At 47.5% G+C, this 24,955-nt stretch overlaps 2 protein-coding genes across 2 annotated transcripts in view; one reads left to right on the top strand and one right to left on the bottom strand.

Annotated features, from left to right (window-relative positions):
* The first annotated feature begins 53 nt into the window (after positions 1-53).
* On the top strand, positions 54-20,165 carry LOC103191291 (ATP-sensitive inward rectifier potassium channel 10). Its single transcript, XM_007912279.2, has 2 exons — positions 54-138; positions 18,198-20,165. Exon 2 carries the CDS (start codon positions 18,236-18,238, stop codon positions 19,304-19,306), a length of 1,071 nt encoding a protein of 356 aa, XP_007910470.1. The 5' UTR covers positions 54-138; positions 18,198-18,235; the 3' UTR covers positions 19,307-20,165.
* The window catches only part of ccdc102a (coiled-coil domain containing 102A), a 75,853-nt gene continuing 68,207 nt past the window's right edge, over positions 17,310-24,955 (bottom strand). Inside the window, exon 6 of the mRNA XM_042340436.1 lies at positions 17,310-17,333. Coding sequence (XP_042196370.1) covers positions 17,310-17,333 — 24 coding nt within the window. The remainder of the gene's footprint in view (positions 17,334-24,955) is intronic.

Genomic DNA, 24,955 nt, shown 5'->3' with positions numbered 1-24,955 from the left:
TGAGAGAAAAAGAGAGAGAGAGCTGGCAATCTCTATAGCTTTGATCTGACTGGTTTTTCAATACGCCTCTCTCTCTCTCTCTCTCGCTTTCTATCGCACTGTCATACACTCACAACGACACAGACACCGTGACAGTGGGTAAGTCAGTTGTGCGTGAGGGAGACAGAGAGAGAATCTCTCTCTTTTCTCGCTCGCTTACACACTCTCATACTTTGTCACTCTCTCTGTCACTGTTGTGACAGAGCCTCTCTCTCTCACATTCTCTCTTACACACTCTCTCACACTGACTCCGCGCTCTCTTTCGCACACACTCCTTCTTTCTCTCTTTTGCTCGCTTAAACACTCTATCTCTTACACTCCCTTTCTCGCTCACACCCTCCCTCTAGCTCTTGCTCGCTCATGCACTCTCTCTCTCTCTCCCTCACATGCACCCCCTCTATCTCTAACACTCTCACACACACACGCTCCCTCTATCCCTAATACTCTCGCCACTCACTCCCTCTCTTGGTTACACTCTCGTTTATACATCTTCTCTTCTCTCTCTTGCACTCTTAGTCTCTTTCTCTCACCACTTACACACTCCCGCTCTCCAATACTCCCTCTCTCTCACACACTCCTATTCTCTCTCTTGCAGTCTCTTTCTCACTTGATTACACATTCCCTCTCTCACACTTTCTCTCAATTGCACTCCTACACACTCCCTCCCTCTCAAACTCTCTCAGTTTCTTTCTCTCAGTCTCTCTGTCTCTTAGTCTTTCTCTAAGTTTCTCTCTCACTCTCTCTCTCTGTTTCACTCTCTGTCTCTCTCAGTCTCTCTCTCAATCTCTCCCTCTCTCAGTGTCTCTCTCAGTCTTTCACTCTCTCACTTTCTCTCAGTCTCTCTCACACAAATCTCAGAGCGCTTTGCGGATCGTGGGGGTTGGGGGACAGAGGGCAATTGTTTAAGCGTTAAAACCTGTATCAGTGGATCGAGAGCAAGAGAGAGAAGAAACAGAGAGCGTTTGTGAGAAAGTTTTGTCTGAATGAAAGTCTCTGTGTCTTGACTTCGTTGACAGAATTCTAAAACTGATCTCTTTTGTGCTGCAACTTTATCTGGACAGAAATGGAGAGAGAGAGAGAGAGAGAGAGAAAGGCGCAGTGATAGAGAGAGACAGACAGAGATACACAGAGAGACACACACACACTCAGACACACAACCACGAGAAAGAGAGACTGAGAGACAGAGAGGGAACAAAAGAGAGAAAGGGAGAGAGGTACAGTCATAGAGAGACACACACACATAGACAGATGGAGACACACAGAGAGAGAGGCACACACACACAGAGTGAGAAAAAGAAAGAGAGGCGGAGGAAGGCAATGAGAGAGAGAAAGAAATAGGCGCAATGACAGAGAAAGAGACACACACACACAGACAGAGAGAGACACACACACCTAAAGAGAGAGATAGGCAGAGACACAGACACAGAGAAACTATTTCTTCTGGTGGGGAATCCAGAACAAGGGGTCCATCTTAATATTAGAGCCAGGCCATTTAGGAGTGAAATCAGGGGCTGTTTTTCACCCAAAGGGGTAGTGGAAATTTGGAACTCTCTCCCCCAAAAGGCTGGATCCATTCACATTGTCAAGACAGAGGTAGATAGATATTAAGGGATATGGGGCAAAGGCGGGTAATTGGACTTGAGGTGCAGATCAGCCGTGATCTTATAGAATGTCAAAACAGGCTTGAGGGGCTGAATGGCTTATTCCTGTTTCTATGTCTCTATGCAACACACAGAGTGATACAGAGAGAGAGAGACGGAGAGAGAAAGAAAGAGATGCAATCACGGAGAGAAAGATCTGAGAGATACACACACAAATATAGACAGAGAAAGTGAGAGAGAGTACGGAGGGAGGGAATGAGAGAGAGACATGCAATGGTAGAGAGACAGACACAAGTACACACACGCTCTCTTTTTCTCTCCCACAATCTCTATCTCTTGCACTCTCTCTTTCTCTGTCTCTCTCTATAGGTGTGTTTGTGTGTAAGGAGAAACTAAATATAGGAAATAATCGAACTCGGAATTAATAAGAGGCCCAAATAAACAAATAATTCAATAAAATGAATTAAATAATGTGTACTTCAACTTCTGGGAGTGAGGCGGTGAGGGAGGGAAGGAGGCAGGGAGGGAGGGAGGGAGGGAGGGAGTGAGGGAGTGAGGCAGTGAGTGAGGGTAGAAGGGAGGCAATGAGGGAGGAAGAGTGAGGCAGTGAGGAATGCTGGGAGTGAGGGATGGTGAGGGAGGGGAGCAGTGAGAGAGGGGAGCAGTGAGGGAAGGAGGATGGGAGTGATTGAGTGAGGGACACAGGCAGTGATGGAGGAAGGAAGTGACGGGGTGAGGCAGGAAGTGAGGGAGGCAGTGAGGCAATGAGGGGATGAGGCAGTGAGTGAGGGAGGGGGTGAGGGACAGTGGGAGTGAAGCAGTGAAGGAGGGAGGGAGGCAATGAGGGAGAGAGGCTGTGAAGGAGGAAAGGGAGGGTTGGAGTGAGGGAGTGAAGCAGTGAGGGAGGGAGGCAGGGAGTGAGCGAGGGAGTGAGGCAGTGATGGAGGGAGTGATGGGGTGAGCGAGTGGATGAGGAAGGTTGTGAGGCAGTGAGGGAGCGAGGGAGGCAGTGATACAGTGGGGGAGGAGTGTGGGAGTGAGACAGTGATGCAGTGAAAGAGGGAGGGAGGAAGAGTGAGAGGGAGAGAGGCAGTGGAGGGAATGAGGCAGTGAGGGGGAGAGGGTGGGAGTGAGGCAGTGGAGGAATGAGGGAGGGAATTCTGCGCCATATGGGAGCTCCAGACGTTTCACTTGTACTGTACAAACACAGGAACAGAAATTGTCCCCGGCTGCTCCAGCTCAGGGTTTCTGCAGTGCGTACAGGAAGCTGAAGCTCATTTCATGAGGTGGTCACCCCACAGCCACAGAGAGTTCAGGAGGAGAGTGATTGGGAGACCTCCCGGGGAGGAAGCAGAAACAGGCGGCGCAGAAATCCCCCGGGAGTGTGGCACTCACAAACCGCTGAATACCGGAGGCGACACCCCAGAGGAGGGGATTCTAAAGCAAATCCCCAGCGCAGTGCAGCAGACGACTGCACAGGGAAATGTAGCAAAGCTATTGTCATCGAGAATATGTAAATTTAGGGATAGACAGGTATTCCTGCCACCACAGACCTGAGTCTCACATGGTGTGTTGCCTCCCTGGTGCCAGGGTGGAGGATGTCACAGAACGGGTGCATTCTGCGGGGGGAGGGGAATAGCCAGAAGTCGTGGTTTATGTTGGAACCAATGACGTGGGAAAGAAAAGGGTTAATAATAATAATAATAATCCTATATCCTACAGGCAGAGTTACAGCAGCTTGTGAGGAGATGAAAGGGCAGGAACTCAAAGGGGTTAACCTCTGGATTACTCCCAGTGTCACATGTGTAGGAACAGCAAGATAAACCAGGTTAATAAATGGTGCAGGAGGGAGTACTTCAGGTTCCTGGAGCTTTGGGACCAGTTCTGGGGCAGGTGGGACCTGTAGAAAGTGGACGGACTGCACCTGAACAACAACAACAACAACAACACAGAATAACATGCGTAAAGCATCTTTCACGTGGGGAGGACGTCCCAAGGCGCTGGACATTCAGAGTTATGGACCTGAGCTGGGGGTCGGGATTGGGGAGGGTGGAGGGTAGGGGGAGAAGCAGGGTGATCAAAAGCACGGTCAAAGAGGAGGGTCTTGAGATAGGTCTTGAAGGTGGCGAGGGAGAGGGCGAGATGGAGGGACTGCGGGATGGAGTTCCAGAAAGTGGGGGCAGAGTGGCAGAAGGCCTGCCCGCCAATAGTGGGGCAAGCAAGGCGAGGGACATGAAGCAGCCCGGAGCCCACTGAGGATCTTGAACTGTATCCTCTGAGTGATGGGAAGCCAGTGGAGTCGGGCGAGGATGGGGGTGATAGGGTCACGGAGCCTGGTGGGGGTGAGGATGGGGGTGATGGCGTCGGGGAGCCTGGTGGGACAGTTGCGGGTCAAACAAGACGCCAAGATTCGGGACTGGGTCGGTGAGGGGGAGTGAGCCCCATGGATGGTGATGCTGTCAGCACCTGAGGTGAAGAGGCGCTGACGGGAGCCAATCAGGAGCCTCGGTCTTGTTGATCTTCAACTGAAGCTCTCATCCAGGACTTGACGTCTGACAGACATACTGTCAGGACAGCAGTGGTCCTGGAGTCGAGGGTGGAGGCAAAGAGGTAGAGTTGGGTGTCATCCGCATACATGTGGCAGGTGACCCAATGTCTGTGGATGATGACACCCAGAGGGAGCATAAAGATGTTGAAGGGGAGGGGACCAAGGACAGAACCCTGAGGAACATTGCACAAGACGGTGCGGGGGCTGGAGGAGAAACCGTTTGGGGAGATGAAGTGGAGGCGGTGTGAGAGGTACGATCTGAACCAGTCTGAACCAGGCTGGGACCAATGTTGTCACAGGGAGGTTGACTCGTGCTGTAGGGGAGGGTTTAAACTAATTTGGCAGGAGGGGAGGAACCAGGATATAACATCCGAGAGGAGAAACAAGGAACATAGAGAACTGGGAGAGATCAATTACTTTGGAATAAAGTCCAGAAATAGAAGGATCAGACAACAACAACAAGATTACATTTGTAAAGCGCCTTTCATGTCGGGAGGACGTCCCAAGGCGCTGAAACAGATAGGAGAGAAATGCAAATCAGACTAAATTGGTTTTGGAGTGAATGTGTGTAAATGCTCAGAGTGTGATAAATAAGGTTGATGAGCTGCAGGCACAAGTTACCACATGGGGTTATGGTGCAATGGCAATAACAGAGACCTGGCTTAAACAAGGGCAGGAATGAGAGCTGAATATTCCTGGCTACAAGGTATGCAGGAGGGGTAGGGAAGGAAAAAGAGGAGAATGGGGGAATGAGGGAGGTGTAGGGGGGCTGTGGGGGTGGCAGTATTGATCAAAGTTACTGTTACAGCCTTGGAAAGGGATGATGAATGGAACTTATGGTCGAACAGGTAGCCCGTGGGCCGCATCTGGCCCAACTGGTAATTTTATCCGTCTCAAGATCATTTCCAACATTTAAAGTTCTGAACCCTCCCTCCATGGCGAAAATTCTCCGAGGGCAGCGTCAGGAACTGCCGACAGTTGGGGGGGATGCAGTGCGGATGGAAATAATGCCATCTGTTACTGCAGAGAGAGGGCAGCGATTCCTGGTTCACTATCAGTACAGACAATCAGAGTCTCCCTCAGCCGCTGCTGGGAACTGAAGACACCAAGTGACATGCCATGCAGTTTCCTCACAGAACACTCCCTCTTTCCCCAGTGAGAAACTCCTCCATGTCCTTCCAGCCTGCAGCAACCAAGAGGTTTACCACCCTGAGCTAGAAAGATCAAAGATATAATCTATTTGGTTTCAACAACTTGCATTTATATAGTGCCCTTCACGTGGGGTAGCATCACAGAGCGCTTGACAATGATGGAGTCTGACCCCAAGCCAGGGAGAGAGAGGGGGGAGGTGAGTGTAAGCACAATCAAAAAGGTTTTTAGGCGGGATTTGAAAGTGGGGAGGCAGGGGGTCAATGTGAAAAGATTGAGGGAGCGATTTCCAGAGCTTCAGGGCGTAGTGGCTGAAAGCTTAGCCACCAATGGTGGAGTGAAGGGGACGAGGGACAAACAAGAGGCCAGAGTCAGTGGGCTGGACGAAAACTAGACTTGAAGGGTTTGATTCGGGAGTGGAGGGAGAGGTGCGAACAAAGTTAATTTTCAATCACGGGTTCAAAACTTTGGCCAGGAAGGGCAGTTTTGAGATAGATCTGAAGGTTGTGAAGTTTGAGGGATTGAGGGAAGGTAAGTGGAGCCCTGCAGCTCAGTGGTTAGAGCACTCGCTTTGCAAGCGAGAGACCTGAGTTCAATTCCAGGCAGAGGGCCAAACCTTGGGCAAGTTTCCTTACTCCACACAGAGCCTAATAATAATCCCTCCAAAACCCAAAACAATAATAAATTGGTCATTTTCAATCTACGACTGTTTGTGGGACATTGCTGTGCGCAATTGGCTGCCGCGTTCGCCCACAAATATACAGTCAATTCACTTTACAGTGTGTTCTGTGAAGCGCTTTGGGACGTCCTCCCGACGTGAAAAGCGCTATATCAAATGCAAGGATTATTATAGGTATTTTTAAGGAGAGGACTGATAACAGCAGTTTTGAGGAGGAATGGGACAGAGCCTGAGGAGAAGGACTGGTTGATTGTGTCAGCCAGCAGTGGGCAGAGGAGGGGGAGTTGGGTGCTAGAGCTGGGTAGGGTGGGGGTCGAGGAAGCAGGTGTTCTTATAGATAGTTTTCTTTTAGGAAATAACATTATGGGAAATAGTACATAGGTAGTTTGGGACATAAGTGCATGTGACCGGCAGGAAGGGGCAGTCGAACTAGATGGACCTTGTTATTTTTTTGTTAAGCATCATTTATGTTCTTCTGTAGGTGGTGGGCTTCATCTCGGTGATGATGGGGGAAAGGGAGGTAGGAGAGATGGGGGAAAATGAATGTAGGGTATGCGCTGTGGTAGGAGGAGAGTGGGGGGGCGTTGGGGGGGGGTGTTGGATGGGGGAAGAGGAGGAGACAGCCTGGCAGATGTTGTTGGTCTTGGAGATCAAGAAGTCCAGGGCCTCTTCACACTTGGCCTCTGATGTGATGATCGAAGGTACTTGAGAGAGGGTGTGGAGGAGGTGGTGCATTGTGGGGAACAGGATTGTGGCCTTATTATTTTTGGCCGAGAATGTCCTGTGAGAGTGTGGATATTGTTGGGATCTCAATTCCCAGTGTTCGAGTCAAAAGAGAAGACAATAAAGTTTTGTGACTAACTCAGTTTATTCAAATAAACAGCAAGAATACATAAAACATACCCTCCCCGGCTCTGGAGCAGTCAGTGTGCTGTGGGCCTGGTTCCCTGCTGACTCTGTTGCTTTATGTCAACAACCTTTCAACTTTATACCTTTTTGTTCATCCAATCAGTTATCAGGCACATTGGCCTTTCACTACTGGGGCAAAGAGTCAAGCGCACTGTTACTTCTGTTTATCCCAAGAACCGAGCATTTTGACGACAAGCTTGTATCCTCCCAAGGCCAATAGTTGTCTTACTTCAACATTTCATGTTGACCATTTCTTCTTCACCAGACAAAAACAACTTATGTTATTAACAGGTGTTGAGTGATGGTTTGAGTAGAAAATGATGTTATCCACCATTTTGATTCATATAAACAAGATTAACAACATGTACAATTTTATGCGGCTCTGCCTTAAAGCATTTTATTACGTATATGATATTCTAACAATATTCCACTGTGAGGTGGCAGTTGTGAAGATGCTCGAACCACAGCTGGCAGTGAACTGTGAGGTCGGTTTTGTGCCATCTGCACTCGAGCAACCAGGTTTGGGATTTGAGGGAGTGGAGGTGACTGTTGTACCACAGGGAGTGGCTAGGCCCCTGTTTTTTAGGAGGATGAGGGAATTCAAAATTGAGGAGAGATGATCATTTAGCAGCTTGATGGTTGCATCTGGATCACCGCAGGTCGAAGGCCAGAGGGAGAGAAGGTCAGAGGATCAGAGGGCATTTGTGAGGGACTCGGGGTGGGGGGGGAGTGCTTTATCGATGGGCGGAAAAAGATAGTGGAGGATTTGGAGGAGGGGAGGTGATGTGAGAGGAGAGGGAGTTGAGGAAGTGGTCTGAGATAGCCTTGTCTGTGATAGACAGATCAGTGATGTCTAGGCCATGCATTATGACTCAGTCGAGGGAGTGACCACAGTTGTGGGTCGGGAAGTTTATGTGGAGGGTGAGGTTTGGATTCGAGAGGAGGGCCGCAAAGTTAGAGGAGTTGGAGCAGGGGCAATTGAGATGGAGGTTGAAATCGGCTATTATGAGCAGCCGATTTGTGCAGAGGGAGAGGAGTGAGAGGAGAGTGGATATATCGGTGAGGAAGGAGCCAGTAGGTTTGGGGGGCCTGGTAAACCAGGAGAATTTTGAAGGAGAGAGAGGAGGGAAGGTAGAGGTTGAAGTGCTCAAAAGAGGGGAGACAACCAGAGGAATAGGGGAATAGACCAAGGGAGGTTGGGAGATGAGGGCCACCACACCGCAGCATTGGTTGGTCGGGTGGGGGGGGGGGGGTGGGGTGAGAAGTGTAAATAGGCGGGATGGCTTCGACGAGGGGGATGGGGTCACTGGGGGGAGAGCCAGGTTTCTGTAAGCCCAAGAATATCTATTTGCTTCTCCAGGATGAGGTTGCGGATTGTAAGAGCTTTATTACAGAGGGAGCAGACATTTTGGAGGCCGATGCGAGTGGGGCGAGGGGAGGGAGGGTTTGGGGGGGTTGTAGATTGTGGGGCTAGGGCACAACTATCGAGTGTGAGGGCGGAGAGTTGGGAAGAATGTGGATTGAGAGATGGGGGGGGTTTACCTAGTGGAGGTGGGGGAGGTGGGCCTTGCGGAGTAGGTGGGGGATATGCTGAGTGCTGTGGCTGGAGCGGTGGGAGGCTGTGGGAGGGTCCAGAATGGAGAGAAGACGGGGGGCGTGGGGGGGGGGGGGGGCGGTAGGAGAGAATGACTGAATGGGAGTAACAAAGGATGAGAAGTAGGAGTGGGGGCATTTTGGGAGGGGACGGCTCGGGTCAGGGGCGGCAGCAAAACGTGCACAGAGACTGGGAGCAGAGCGAATGGTTGGGGCAGGATAAAATCATTTGCTGGGCTGGATGCTGGATGAGCTCGGTCTCATCAGTACACAGGCATGGCGGCCGCAGGAGATTAGTGCAGTCAGTGTAGTGGGGGGGGGGAGGAGGAAGAGACTCATAGTGTTAGTTACCAGTTGCCCAACCTGGTAAATAACTCAGAGAGGATTTGAGAGGGAATGAGATTGGACAGGAGGGGAAAGAGATGAATGAAAGAGAACGACACCTGACCTGAGACTGAATGACGGAGGAGATCCTAAACATGTGGAGGGTTTGAAAAACGGTGCGTGGAAGTGACATCATGCAGGCGGTTTGGGCTGTTCGTGACCAGGTGGGACATTTCCTCACCTGGAACCCCCTCACCTGGAACCCCCTCACCTGGAACCTCCTCATGTCAGTCACTGTCTCCCCCACAGCCGCAGCCCCAGTTAGTGTTAAGGAGCTGCTATGCTGTTCGGTGTATAACATAGACCTGGCCTGGCAGGTGATCTTATCCGGCCCCTGATCATGTTCTCAGTGATCAATGTGTAGAAAAATCTTATATTCTCAGCTCATAAGTTACAAATCAAACAATACAACAAAAAAATCTCTAGTCAGTTCTCCCTGCTTTTCTACCTCCTGATTCCCTTTCATTTGTCCTGATTAACTGTTCCATATTTTCTTAAAGGGAATCCAACAATTTCCAACATTCCAACCTGCGCTCCCTCCTTCCCTGATGAACGTCCTTCCAGGACAGTGGCCGGAGCCCGTGGTTGGAATGATGGAGCATGGAGAGTGGAAATAATGCCACCCATTACTGCCGGGGGAGAGAGAGGGGGAGAGGTGGGAGAGAGGAGGGAGAGAGGGGGGAGGAAGGAGAGAGAGAGAGAGGGGGGGGAGAGAAGGGGGAGGAAGGAGAGAGAGAGGGGGGAGGGGAGAGAGGAAGGAGAGAGAGAGGTGGGGGGGAGAGAGGGGAGAGGAAGGAGAGAGAGAGGGGGGGGAGGGGAGAGAGAGTGTGGGAGAGGGGAGGGATGGAGTGAGAGAGAGGCAGAAATCAGTGAGGGGAAGAGAGTATGTGTATGACAGAGGTAAAAAAGGGGAAGAGAGAGACAGACTATATGAGTGAGGTGAGAGAGAGTGATTGAGTAAGGGAGAGAGCAAGGAGAGATAGAAAGAGCGGGGAGACTGAGAGAGAGTGTGTGATGGGGGAGGGAATGAATGTGAAGGAGAGGGGGAGAAAGAAACAGCGAGAGGAGGGGAGATTGCTGGAGGGTGATTGAAAGAGTTTGAGAGGGGATAGAGATTGTGTGGCAGAGGGGGAGGGAGAGAGAAATTGAGAGAGGGAGAGAGTGTGAAAGAGAGAAAGGAAAGGGGGAAGAGAGTGATTGAGAGGGGGGTGGTGTTGGAGAGAATGTGATAGGTTGTGAGAAGGGAAGTGAGGAGTAATTGAGAGAGAGTGTGTGTGAGAATAGGAGAGAGAGTAAGTGGGAGAGTGTGCATGACGGAGATGGGATAGAGAGAGATGGAGAGAGGGTGTTGCGAAAGAGAGGGTGTCCCCCTCGCCCTCTTTCTCCCCCTCTCCACTTCCTCTCTTTCTCCCCTTCCTCTCTTTCTCCCCTTCCTCTCTTTCTCCCCTTCCTCTCTTTCTGAATGAAGTGGGCAAGTGGAGCAGGTTTCAGGAGGAGAGCATCTGGACAACAGTGATCACAATATCATTAGGTTTAGAGAACTTATGGAAAGGGACAAGGAACCATCAAAGGTGAACAATAAACCCAACTGGAAGAGGCCAATTTCAGTTGAAAAGGAATCTGGCCAAGGTGGATTGGAAATAAAGATTGACCTGTAAAACAATAAACGGGCAATAGGAGGCCTTCAGGAAGGAGATAGTTTGGGTACAGACTAAACACATTCCCATTAGGAGGAAAAGTAGGGCATCCAAAACTAGAGGTCCCTGATGACTAAGGAAATTGGGATTAAAATGAAACAGAAAAAGGAGCTTCTGATAAATGTCAGTTTCAAAATACATTAGAGAATTAATCAATCAGAATACAGAAAGTGCAGAGGAGATCTGAAAAAGGGAATAAGAGGGACAAACAGAGCTTATGAGAAAAGATTAGCAATCAATATAAGATCTTTTATCAACATATTAACAGTAAAAAGACTGTCTAAGGAAGGGTAGGGCCAATTAGGGACCAAAAAGGAAATTTGTAGAGGCAGAGGGCATGGTTCTGAATGAGAACTTTGCATTTGTCTTCACAAAAGAAGATGCCCCCAATACCACAGTAAAGGAGGAGGACTTAGAGAAATTGACAGGATAAAAATCGATAGATCGATACTTAAAGGGTTAACAGTGCCCAAAGTAGAAAGATCACCCGGTCTGGAAGGGATCTATCCTAGGTTACTGAGGTTAGGGTAGAAATAGCGGAGGCTCTGGCCACAATCTTTCAATCCTCTTTGGATATGGGAGCAGTGCCTGAGAACTGGAGGGTTGCAAATCGTAGAATCATAGAATTATACCGCACAGAAAGAGGCCATTCAGCCTATTGTGTCTGTGTCGGCTCTTTGAAAAGAGCTTCCAAATCAACCCCACTCCCCCGCTCGCTCCCCATAGCCCTGATCAACCCCACTCCCCCGCTCGCTCCCCATAGCCCTGATCAACCCCACTCCCCCGTGCTCTCCCCAAAGCCCTGATCAACCCCACTCCCCCGCTCTCTCCCCATAGCCCTGATCAACCCCACTCCCCCGCTCTCTCCCCATAGCCCTGATCAGCCCCACTCCCCCGCGCTCTCCCCAAAGCCCTGATCAACCCCACTCCCCCGCTCTCTCCCCATAGCCCCTGCAAACTTGTCCGCACCAAATAATTATCTATTTCTCTCTTAAAAGCTGTTATTGAATCGGTTCCCACCGGCCTTTCAGGCAATGATTCCAGATCCCAACAACTCTCTGTGTGAAAACATTTCTCCTCCCCTCCCCTCTGTTTCTTTCACCAACTATTTTAAATCGGTGTCCTCGGGTTACCGACCCACCCGCCATTGGGAATAGTTTCTCCTGTTCACCCTATCGAATCCCCTCATTATTTTGAAAACTTCTGTTTAGTTTGAATGTTCCACCTCTGTTCAAAAAAGGGGATATGGATAAACCTGGTAACTACAGACCAGTTAGCGTAACATCAGTATTGGGGAAACACCTAGAGACCATAATCCGGGATAAAATTAATTTTCACTTGAAAAAATATAAGTTAATTAATGACAGTCAACATGGATTTCTTAAAGGCAAATCGTGTCTAACTAAATTATCAGAGAATCATACAGCACAGAAAGAGGCCATTCAGCCCATCGTGTCTTGCCAGCTCTGAAAAGAGTTTCCAACTCAATCCCATTGGCCTGCTTTCTCTCCCTGCAATCCTGTCCTCCCCAAATACTCATCTATTTCTCTCTTAAAAGTTGTTATTGAATCGGCTTCCATCACCCTTTCAGGTGATGCATTCCAGATCCCAACAACTCGTTGGGTGAAATTTTTTTCCTAACTTCACCTCTGTTTCTTTTAACAACTATCTTAAATCAGTGTCCTCGGGTTACTGACCCACATGTGAGTGGAAACAGTTTTTCCCGGTTCAACCTATCAAATCCTCTCATGATCTTGAAAACCTCTATTAAATCCCCTCTTAATCTTCTCTGCTTCAGGGAGAATAATCCTAGTTTCGCTAACCTCTCCTCATCACTAAGGTCCTTCATTCCTGGTACCATCCTGGGAAACCTCCTTTGCGCCCTCTCCAATGCCCCAACATCTTTCCTAAAGTGCGGTGCCCAAAACTGAACGCAGTCTCCAACTGAGGCCTAACCAGCATTTTATAAATATTCAACATAACCTCCTGACTTTTGTACTCTATGCCCCTATTTATAAAACCTAGTATCCCGGATGCTTTTTAACTGCTTTGTCTTCCTGTCCTGCCACCTTCAGAGATGTGGACCCCCAGATCTCTCTGTTCATTTGCCCCCTTTAGGACTGTCCCATCAGCTTATATGACCTCTCCTCATTCTTCCTATCCAAATGCAGCATTTCACATTTCTCCACATTACACCTCATCTGCCACGTTTCTGCCCATTTTACCAGTCTGTCTAAGTCCTCTTGGAGTCTGGTGCTGTCCTCCTCACCATTAACTGCTTTTCCTAGCTTAGTATCACCTGCACATTTGGAAACTGCTCCCTATATCCAGGTCCAGATCATTATATAGATCAGAAAGAGCAGTGGTCCCAATACCGACCCCTGAGGGACACCACACACCCCTCCCTCCAGTCAGAAAAGCAACCGTTTACTACCACTCTCTGCTTTCTGACTCCTCACCAGTTCTGGATCCATGTTGCCACAGTCCCTTTAATACCGTGGGCTTCTATTTTGTTTATAAGTCTCTTATGTGGCACTTTGTCAAATGCCTTTTGAAAATCTAAATAAACTACATCTATTGCACTACCTTCATCCACCCTCTCAGTCACTTCATCAAAAAACTCTTATCAGGTTTGTCAGACACGATCTGCCTTTAACAAATCCGTGTTGACTGTCCTTTATTAAACCATATTTTTCTAAGTGAGAATTTATTTTGTCCCGAATTATAGTCTCCAGAAGTTTCCCTACTACTGCTGTTAGGCTGATTGGCTGTAGTTCTCAGGTTTATCATTCTGCCCCTTTTTGTACAGGGGAGTAACATTTGCAGCCCTCTGGCACCACTCGTGTCCGAACATGATTGAAAGATTGTGGCCAGAGCCTCCACTATTTCCACCCTTGCTTCTCTCAATAACCTAGGATGCATCTCGTCCGGACCGGGTGACTTATCTATGTTGAACACCGACAGCCTTTTTAGTACTTCCTCACTGTTGATTTTTACCATATCCAATTTCTGTTCACACCCCTGTGATATTGTGGCATTGGTTGCATTGTCTTCTTTTGTGAAGACAGTTGCAAAGCACTTATTTAGTACATCAGCCATACACTCCATCTCAACAAGAAGATGTCCACTTGGGTCCCTAATTGGACCCACTCTATCTTTGACTAACCTTTTACTCTTGATATGCTTATAAAATACCTTAGAGTTCCCTTTTTTGTTTCCTGCTAATCTTTTGTTGTACAATCTCTTATAGATTCATAGATTCATAGAATGTTACGGCACAGAAGGAGGCCATTCGGCCCATCGAGTCTGTGCCGGCTCTTTGACAGAGCAAGTCACTTTCACTAACCCCAATCACCAGCTTTCTCCCCATAACCCGTCTTCCCCCGATACCTGTCCAGTTCTCTCTTAAAAGCTGTTATCGAATCGGACTTCACTGCCCTTTCGGGCGGATCATTCCAAATTCCAACAACTCGCTGAGTGAAAACATTTCTTCTAACCTCCCCTCTGCTTCTTTTGGTAGATATCTTAAGACTCTTCTCCCCTCTTATTTCCCTTTTCACTTCTCCTCTGTACTTCCTATATTCTATTTGATTATCCTGTGTGTTTTGGACCTGACATTTGTCATAAGCCTCCTTTTTCTGTTTTATTTTAATCCCAATTTCCTTCGTCATCCAGGGAGGTTTGACTGTCCTACGTTTCTCCTTTGTGGGAATGTATTTGCTCTGTCCCCACTTCATTCCCCAGAACTAAATCCAGCAATGCTTCCTTCCTCATTGGGCTGGAAACATGCTGATCCAGAAAGTTCTCCTGCACACATTTCAGGAATTCCTCCCCTTCCTTGCCCTTTACACTGTTTGTTTCCCAGTCTATGTGAGGGTAATTGAACTATTCTAATTATCACTATTCTATTGGTTTTGCATCTCTCCAAAATCTGCTGCAGATTTGCTCATCTATCTCCTTCCCACTATTGGAGGTCTACAGTAAATACCTAACAGAGTAACAGCTCCTTTTCTGCTCCTTAACTCTAACCAAATAGATTCAGTTTTTGGTCCCTCTAACACATCGTCCTTTTCCAGGACCGTGACCCTAATGAGTTGCCACCCCTCCTCCTTTTTTTCCTTCCCTATCCCTCCTGGATAGGTTGTAGCCAGGAATATTCAGCTCCCATTCCTGCCCTTGCTTGAGCCAAGTCTCCATAATTGCCACTACATCATAGCCCCATGTGGCACCTTGAGCCGCAGATCACCAAGCTTATTGGGCACTCTCCGTGCATTAACACACATGCAATCCAATACCGGCATAATCCGCTCTACATTTCTCCTCCGTCTTTTTCCACTTTTTGCTGGACTATTCCTTGTTTCGTTTCTATTCGTTTCTCCTCGTCCACTATGTGGCTCATTTCCCCTCCCTGATGCAACATTCTGATCCCCATCCCCCCTCAACATCAGTTTAAACGCTTCCCCACATCATTTGTTATCCTTGTTACAATGACATTGGTCCCAGCCCTGCTCAGGTGTAACCCATCCCTTGTGTAAAGGTCCCATCTGCCCCAGAAGTGGTCTCAGTGGTTTAGAAACCTGAAGCCCTCCTTCCTGCACCATTTCTCCAGCCAGACATTCATGTGTTTGATCCTCCCGGTTTGGTATTCACTTGCAGAAGGCATTGGGAATAATCCCGAGATCACCACCATTGAGGTCCTGCTCTTTAGTTTCTTCTCAAGCTTCTGATATTCCCCTGGAGGGTCTCAGCCCTTTTTTCACCTACATCATGGATCCCGACATGGACCACAACTTCCGGATTTTCCCCTTCCCCCCTTTCCATGACATCATGCACCCTGGCCCCAGGGAGGCAGCATACCATGCGCGAGTCCTATCTTTTATGGCAGAAACGCCTGTCTATCCCTTTATCTGTTGTATCACCGATACCAACAGCGTTGGCGTTTTTCCCCTTGTCCCCCTGAACATCCATTACCTTTTGACTCTTCTCGCCAGTGGCGTCCTCACCAAGTACCAAGAACCGGTTTGTGAGTGCCACACTCTTAGGGGATTTCTGTACTGCCAATTCTTTATTTGCTCCACATCAGATGGTCACCCACTTACCCTTCTTCTGAACTCTCCGTAGCTGTGGGGTGACCACCCCCTGAACTCCCTGTGGCTGTGGGGTGACCACCTTCTGAACTCCCTGTGGCTGTGGGGTGACCTCCTCCTCAAAAGTTTGATCCATAAGTTCTTCAGCCTCCCGTATCCTATGTAGTGACTGTAGCCTCTCCTCAAGCTCAGGGACCCTGAGCTCAAGCTCAAGCAGCCGGAGGCACTTCCGTGTCCAGAGTATATGAACCATCCTGGAGTTCCCACTTGGCACACAATGTGCACGGAATGGGTCTCAGCTGCCCTGCCAGGTTTTCAGACAGGTTTTGTGATTGATTGATTAAGTTCTTCGATGAGATAATGGAGAGGGTTTATGAATATAGTGCAGTTGATGTTGTGTACATGGACTTTCAAAAGGCATTTGATAAAGTGCCACATAAGACTTGTCAGCAAAGTTGAAGCCCATGGATTAAAATGATCCGAAATTGGCTGGAGGGAACTATGCAGTGATGTCGCTCACTGGTATTAGGTATTGGTATTAGAACCACTGCTCTTTATGGTATATGTGAATGACTTGGACTTGGTATAGAGAACAACATTTTAAAGTTTGCAGATGAAACAAAACTTGGAAGCATAGTAAACAGTGAGGAGACGGTAGCAGACTGCAGAAGCACATATATAGGCTGGTGAAATGGGCAGACACATGACAGATTGAATTTAATGCACAGAAGTGTGAAATGATGCATTTTCAGAGGAGGAATGAGGAGAGGCAATATAGGATAAATTGTGCAGTTTTAAAGGGGCAGAGCAGAGAAGACCTGGAGGTTCACATACACAAATCCTTTAAGGTGGCAGGACAAGTTGACAAAGCATATGGGATCCTTGGCTATATAAATAGAGGGATAGAGCACAAAAGCAAGGAAGTTATGTTGAACCTTTATAAATCACTGGTTAAGCCTCAGCTGGAGTATTGTGTCCAATTCTGACCCAGACTTTAGGGAGGATATCAGGGCCTTGTATCAAGGATGCAGAGCAGAGGAGATTTACCAGAATAGTACATGGATGAGGGACTACACTATGTGGAGAGATGAGAGCGGCTAGGATTAACCTCCTTAGAACAGGGAAGGTTAATAGAGCTGTTATGAGGGGTTTTGATTGAGTAGATAGGGAGTAACTGTTTCCTCTGGCAAATGGGTTGGTAACCAGGGGCATAAATTCAAAATAATTGGCAAAAGAACTCGAGGATAGACGAGAATTTGTTTTACCTGTATAAGTCAGATTTTATATGACTTACACATATATATGCAAATCTCACACACTCTCAGTCTCTCTTTCTGTCTCTCTCCCACTCTCTCTCTCACTCTCTCTCTCTCTTACACACTCTGTCTCACTGTCTCACACACTCTCATGCTGAGTATCTCTCTCACATACATACTCTCCCAGATTCTCTCCCTCACACACACTCTCAAAGAGAGAGTGACGAAAAATACAACTTGTAAGTAATATAATATGTAGGAACCTCTCACAACTCTCCCTCTCTCTTACACACTCTATCCCAGTCTCTCGTTCAGTCTCTCCCTCTCTGGGTCTTTCTCTCTCATCTCTCTTTCTCAGTCTCTCTCACTATACATCTGTCAGTCTCTCCATCTCTAAGCTCTCAGTCTCTGTCTCTCTCACAGAGAGGGAGACTTAAAACCTGATTTGTACATAACTCTGTATAAGTCATATAAAATGAGATTCTCACACAGAGAAGGAGATGTAAAATATTACTTATAAGTCATATAATATATGAATTACGCAAAGTTTTGTGTAAGTTGGATTTTATATGACTTGCTACTTTATATGATTTGCTAAATACACAAGTACAACACACCTCTCTGTCTCACTCTTACATACTCTCCCCCAGTCTCTCTCTCCCAGTCTTTCTCTCAGTGTCCCTCTCTCCCAGTCTCGCTCGTTCAGTCTCTTGTTGGCTCTCTCTCATTTCTCTCTCTCTTTCAGTCTCTTTCTCTCAGTCTCCCTCTCTCTCATTTCTCTCTCTCACTCACTCAGTCTCTCTCTATATATCTTTCAGTATCTCCATCTCACAGTCTCTCTCTCTCACACATTCCCTCTGATATTCTCTTTCTGTCACACTCTCTCACAGAGAGACTTAAGTCAGGGAGACATAAAACCTGACTTGTAAATAACTTTGCATCAGTCATATAAAATATGACCTGCGCAAAGTTATGTATAAGTCAGACTTTATATAAGTATACACAAGTACACCACAAAAGATTCTCTCACATGCGTTCACTCAGTCTCTCTTTGTCAATCTGTCCCACACACACTCTCTATCTTACACTCTCACACTCTCTCTCTGTCTCTCTGACACTCTGTTTCACTCTCTGCCTCACTCTCTGTCTCACTCTCTCTTACACTCTCTGTCACATTCTCTGTCTCATTATCTATGTCTCACTCTCTCACACTCTGTTTCACTTTCTTTCTCCCACACCCTCCCCACCGAGGCAGATATATCTCTCCCTCCCTCGCTCACTCGTCCAACCAAAATGCAACCTCACCCGACGGACAATCAACCCTTGCTTCGAGGCATGAACGAACGACTCAGAGTGATCAGAAAAGATGGGAAGAGCAATGTCAAAATGGAGAATGTGGTGGACAAGCCATGGTTATATCTCAAAGACCTGTGGACCACCTTGATAGACATCCCCTGGAGATACAAATTAGCCATTTTCTCAGCTACGTTCGTAGGAACTTGGTTTGCATTTGGAACTATTTGGTTTTTGGTAGCTTGGCTCCATGGAGATTTAGTGGATTCTCAAATCTCATCCAATCACACGCTCTGTGTGGTCAACATGCAAAGTCTCACTGCTTCCTTCCTGTTCTCGTTGGAGTCCCAAACCACGATTGGTTACGGTTTTCGCTACATCTCTGAAGAATGTCCGCTTGCGATCATCCTTCTTGTCGCCCAGTTGGTTCTCACAAGTGTTTTGGAGATCTTTCTCACGGGAACGTTGCTCGCAAAGCTTTCTCGCCCTAAAAAACGTGCCTCAACCGTCAGATTCAGCCACTTTGCTGTGGTAGGAGAAGATCAAGGCAAAGTCTATCTCATGTTCCGTGTGGCAAACGTCAGACGGAGCCTTCTCATTGGTTGTGAGGTCCGAGCTAAGCTTATACGCACTTCGGTCTCCACCAATGAGCTGAGCATCAGACAGTTGGATGTTGAGTTTGGGGTTGACTCGTCCAACACAAATTCTCCCTTCCTCCTCCTCCCCATGACCTTCTACCATCTCATCGATGAAAAAAGCCCATTCCGAGAGGTTGCTTTAGGAGCTGAGGAACAAGAGTTTGAGCTAGTCGTGGTTTTATGTGGAACTGTAGAGCCTACAAGCTCAACTTGTCAAATTCGAACATCCTACCTGCCTCAAGAGATACTTTGGGGTCACCAATTCCATCCCCTGTTCTCCGTTTCACCCCGGGGAAAATTGGTAGCTAATTTCGCCAACTTTGACCTCACCGTTCGTGCAGTGACCTCTCATGCCATCCTTGACATGCTCAAGGAGAATCAGGAGAAGGAAAAAGAGCCTCGCTCAAGAAATGTTAGGATAAGTAATGTTTGAGAGGTTCTGGTCTGTCCGTGTCTCTCGTTCGGAACGTCCCTTCGCTTCTCAAGCCTCCATCTTGCACCTTAATCCATCTCCTAACTCCCCAAGTCTCTATCCATTTCCCTCTCACACATCAATTCATCCCCTGACTCGATCGAGAGAGAGAGAAATATGTTCACCAGAAATTCAATCCATTTAACCTGGGAATATTTTAGACATTTTGAAGATATATATTTAACTTTTTAACACGTTTAAAAATACTCATTTTGCCAACACAACCCTGTGTTGAATTATAACTCCTCACCCCCAGAGACAGTCTCACGGCTTATATTTACACAGCACCTTTCACCCCCAGAGAGATGTCTCAAGTGCTTCCCAGGACTTCCCACGCTTGTAAAAGTGTGGTGACTGTGTGTTTAACTCATTAACCGTGACATCCCTGTAAATAGCCGTGGAGCAAGTGAGCGGTTTTATCTGTCGGCCAGGACACCAGGAGAGGGAGGCTGAGCGACAGAAAGTGTGAGATAAGAGAGTGAGAGTGTGTGTGTGAGAGAGCGCGAGAGAGAGAAACTCCCTTTTCTTTAACGTCCGCCCTGAACAGAGCACGTGAATGAGATTCAGCGTCTCTGACAATGTGGCGTGGTCTCTCTTTTCGTCTCTCTCTCTGTCCAGCTCTGTGCTGGAGCTTCAGCTTAGACTGAGCAGGCTGTGAGTTCTGATGTATGTGGTGGTGGGGGGATGGGGCTCGAAACAATTACCTTCTGACTCGCAGAAGAGAGAGAGAAAGAGAATGAGAAATGGAGGAGAGAGACACATGCACACACACACAAATACTGTAACATTTTCTATTCAGAATAAAACTGTTAACTCACAACAAACTGTATTTTTATTTATCTATTGTCGCATTCTCACACTCCGTCTCTCTTCCCAGATTTGTCTCTCCCTCCATTTCACTCGCTCTCTCCATCAATCACAGAGATTTTCTCTCTCTGTCTCCCTTCGTCTTTCTCAGTCTCACTGTCACTCTCATTCTCTCTCTCTCAGTCTCTCTCTTATTCTCTAAGTCAACCTTAGCACTGCAACGTTGTGTGAGGGGAGCTGTGTGTGAGAGAGACCCAAAGTGAGAGAGAGAGTGTCAGAGAGACAGAGACAGTGAGACAGACAGAGAGCGCGAGTGTGTGTGTGAGAGAGGGAGAGATTGAGAGGGAGACAGAAAAAGACACAGTGAGAGGGATGGAGTGTGTGACAGAGGGAGGTTGAGACAAAGAGATTGAGAGACAGAGAGAGATTCAGAGTATTTGTGTGTGTGTGAGAGAAGAGAGACTGTGAGAGAGACAGAAAGAGATACTTGACTGAGAAACTGTGTTCGTGTATATGTCAGAGATTGTATATGCTTGTGTGTGAGGGAGTGTGAGAGAGCGCAAGAGAGTGTGAGTTGTGTGTGTGCACAAGGCTTGCTTACAGGCACTTACAGTGTGTTTCTCCCTCTCAAATACATAGACACACTCTGTTTCTCTCAAAACAGGTACAATTCAGTCACCGTATAACAACAACAACAAAATTACATGCGTAAAGTGTGTTTCACGTCGGGAGGACATCCCAAGGTGCTGGACAGACAGAGTTACGGACCTGAGCTGGAGGTTGGGGTCGAGGAGGGTGGAAGGCAGGGGGGGAAGCATGGAGATCGAAAGGACGGTCGAAGAGGAGGGTCTTGAGGTGGGTCTTGAAGGTGGGGAGGGAGAGGGTGAAGCGGAGTATAAACACTGGTAAAGAGTGTATTAAGAGGTTAGACTCTGTGTCTTGTGTGAGAGACAGAGAGTGGATAAAGTGAGAGAACATTGGGGATGATTTCATAAAGCTACCAATTTCTCATTCAAAGTTATCCGAGCTTGTGTCAGATTTGATAGACACATCACCATCAACAGGGCCTGTCAAAAAGATTGAATTCAATTTAAAATTCTCACATTTACACAGCCCTTTTACCCCCCCACCCCAACCAACCTGCCCCCCAACCCACCTCCCCACCACCACCACCCCCACCCCCCACCGAGAGACATTTCACGGTTACAGAGAAAGAGGGAGAAACAAAAAGGATAAAGATAAAGATAGATGGACATAGAGAAAGAGACAGCAGAGAGAGACCACACACACACATAGAAAGTGAGAAAGACTGACAGCCAGAGAGACGGTGGAGAGAAAGGGACAGAGGAGACAGAAAGAAAGAGACTACTGCAGAATGATAGTCAGAAAAAAGGACATAGAGAGAAAAGGAACATAGAGAGAGAAAGAGACGGAGGGACACTCACTCACGTTGATGTTGGTATTCAGCATTGTCTTAAAATCCTCGACTGAAATTCAGGGAACTTTATTCACCAAATAATCCTCGTATTTGATATACTGCCTTCAGACGTCTTCGAGACGTCTTTGAGATTCTGAAAGCACTTCACAAAATATACTGTTAAGTGAATTGACTGTATATTTTGTGGGTGAAACACGGCAACCATGTCCCACAAACAGTCGTGGGTTAATGACCAAATAATTATATATATTTTGAAGGAATTTTTATCCCCCAAAAAGCGATCCGTCAATCAACTAACGGCTGAGTTCCTACTTACTGCTAGGTAGACAGGTATGTGGAGAAAGGAAATAGCCCAACATTTCCATCAAAAAGTGTCCAAGATTGTTATCAGCTGTCACTTTCTCCAGTCAGCTGTATGTTTGTCTGAGAGCGAAAGACCGAAAGAGAGAGAAAGACTGAGAGAGAGAGAGCGCGAGAGAGAGTCTGAGAAAGAGAGAAAGAGACTGAGAGTCTGAGATTCAGAGCGAAAAATAACAAGGAGACAATACGTGAAAATGCGTGAATCAATGCAAACCAAATGATAACACACAAAAATATCAAGAAATGTGAAGTTAGACGCCAAACACGTTGGGAAAAATGATGAGGAGCCGATACGGGAAAATACACCGGAAAAATTGCAGAAATGGCTGAAAAAAACACCAAAAAACATGAAACATAATCCAAAGTTCAGAATGTCACTGTGTGACAGTCAGTGTCTGTGTGAGTCTCACTGTGTGTGTGACAGTCAGTGTCTGTGTGAGTCTCACTGTGTGTGTGACAGTCAGTGTCAGTGTCAGTCTCACTGTGTGTGTGACAGTCAGTGTCTGTGTGAGTCTCACTGTGTGTGTGAGACAGTCAGTGTCTGTGTGAGTCTCACTGTGTGTGTGACAGTCAGTGTCTGTGTCAGTCTCATTGTGTGTGTGAGACAGTCAGTGTCTGTGTGAGTCTCACTGTGTGTGTGACAGTCAGTGTCTGTGTCAGTCTCACTGTGTGTGTGACAGTCAGTGTCTGTGTCAGTCTCACTGTGTGTGTGAGTCAGTGTCTGTGTCAGTCTCACTGTGTGTGTGACAGTCAGTGTCTGTGTCAGTCTCACTGTGTGTGTGACAGTCAGTGTCTGTGTCAGTCTCACTGTGTGTGTGACAGTCAGTGTCTGTGTCAGTCTCACTGTGTGTGTGACAGTCAGTGTCTGTGTCAGTCTCACTGTGTGTGTGACAGTCAGTGTCTGTGTCAGTCTCACTGTGTGTGTGACAGTCAGTGTCTGTGTGAGTCTCATTGTGTGTGTGAGACAGTCAGTGTCTGTGTGAGTCTCACTGTGTGTGTGACAGTCAGTGTCTGTGTCAGTCTCACTGTGTGTGTGTCAGTGTCTGTGTCAGTCTCACTGTGTGTGTGACAGTCAGTGTCTGTGTCAGTCTCACTGTGTGTGTGACAGTCAGTGTCTGTGTCATTCTCACTGTGTGTGTGACAGTCAGTGTCTGTGTCAGTCTCACTGTGTGTGTGACAGTCAGTGTCTGTGTCAGTCTCACTGTGTGTGTGACAGTCAGTGTCTGTGTCAGTCTCACTGTGTGTGTGACAGTCAGTGTCTGTGTCAGTCTCACTGTGTGTGTGACAGTCACTAATTCACTGTTGTGCCCAATTCGCTGACGCATTTCACCCACAAATACAAAGTCAATTCACTTTACAGTGTATTCGGGAGAAGTGCTCTTTGCGACATATCAAATACACAGTGAGTCTCTGGGCCATAAACAGCGATTATTACTGTGAAGGGCAGTGTGTCAGTGTGAGGGGAGTGTGTCAGTGTGAGGGGGAGTGTGTCAGTGTGAGGGGGAGTGTGTCAGTGTGAGGGGGAGTGTGTCAGTGTGAGGGGGAGTGTGTCAGTGTGAGGGGAGTGTCCCTGACATTGGGAACAGATAAAATTATTATTTGCTTTTTAAAAAATTTGAAGGTATTATTACTGCAAAAGTGATTGACCGATTGCCCGAGTTCCGGGTCCTCTGGAGGTACTCCGCCTGTGCAGAGTCAGGAAAGTCAGGAAAGTCAGGAAAGTCGCCCAAAGTTTCGCCGACAGAGAATCGAACCCACGTCTCTCATTCCTGGTCTCCATGTCTCCAGGTGTCCATGTCTCCAGGTGTCCATGTCTCCAGGTGTCCATGTCTCCAGGTGTCCATGTCTCCAGGTGTCCAGGTCTCCAGGTGTCCATGTCTCCAGGTGTCCATGTCTCCAGGTGTCCAGGTCTCCAGGTCACCAGGTGTCCAGGTCTGGACTGTTGGTTGTGTGCGATTGGGAATGTTGAAGCTCATGTAAACACAAGTATTTGTAATTGATCTTTTAATAATAATTTGTGTCAGAAAAGGCCGATTACACTGATCATACACAGCACCAGGTGTTACACTGATCATACACAGCACCAGGTGTTACACTGATCATACACAGCACCAGGTGTTACACTGATCATACACAGCACCAGGTGTTTCACTGATGTTCTGCCTGACGTTGCGGAGTGTTCCGGGGCCGAGGATCAGTCCATCTCTGGGTATCAGTTGGAACCTGTTGGGGAATTGCAATGTGAGACCGGATTCTGCACATTAATAATCCTGGAGTCCTGTGGTTCAGCGATTAGAATATGGCCTCACACGGGAGAGACCTGGGTTCGATTCCCGGCCAAGTCAGGGCAAAATGTTGGGCAAATTTCCTTACACCACACACTGTTTATATCAGCAGTAAGTAGGAACCCGGTTGTTAGTCGATTGCTGGATCACTTTTTCGGGGATAATAATCCCTCAGAAAAATAAAATGATATTATTACAAATGTTAGGATGATTATTATTATTATTTTGCTCCTCTCAGAGTCCCTCCCACTCACCCTAACAGGATAGGTGTTTGTTGGGTCAGGCTGTCAAGTGGTTTGCGGCGAAAGCAGGTATTTGGATTGAGGTACAGATCAGCCGTGATCTAACAGGCTCGAGGGCCTGAATGGTCTCCACCTTTTCCTATTTTCCCTCACCTCATTCAAACCCAATAAAATCACTCGCTCATGTCACGACTGTTTGTGGGATGTCACCACATTCACCCAGAAAACACAGGCATTACAGGTTACCAGCAAACCCCGTGAAGCACTTTGAGACGCCCTCCTGCCATGCAATGCGCTGTGGTCGATGTTATAATAATAATAATCCTTGTCTTGATACAGCGCATTATCATGTCTTCTATAGTCTCAAGGCGCTTCACAGAATATACTGTAAAGTGTAGTGACTGTATATTTGTGGGCAAAATATGGCAGCCAATTGCACACAGCAGCGTGCCCAAACAGTCGTGGATTCAGTGACCAA

The sequence above is a fragment of the Callorhinchus milii genome, unplaced genomic scaffold (genome assembly GCF_018977255.1).
Source record: "Callorhinchus milii isolate IMCB2004 unplaced genomic scaffold, IMCB_Cmil_1.0 Scaffold14, whole genome shotgun sequence".
NCBI lineage: Eukaryota > Metazoa > Chordata > Chondrichthyes > Chimaeriformes > Callorhinchidae > Callorhinchus > Callorhinchus milii.
The sequence above is the reverse complement of the archived record's forward strand: the minus strand, read 5'-3'. Positions and strand labels throughout refer to the sequence as shown.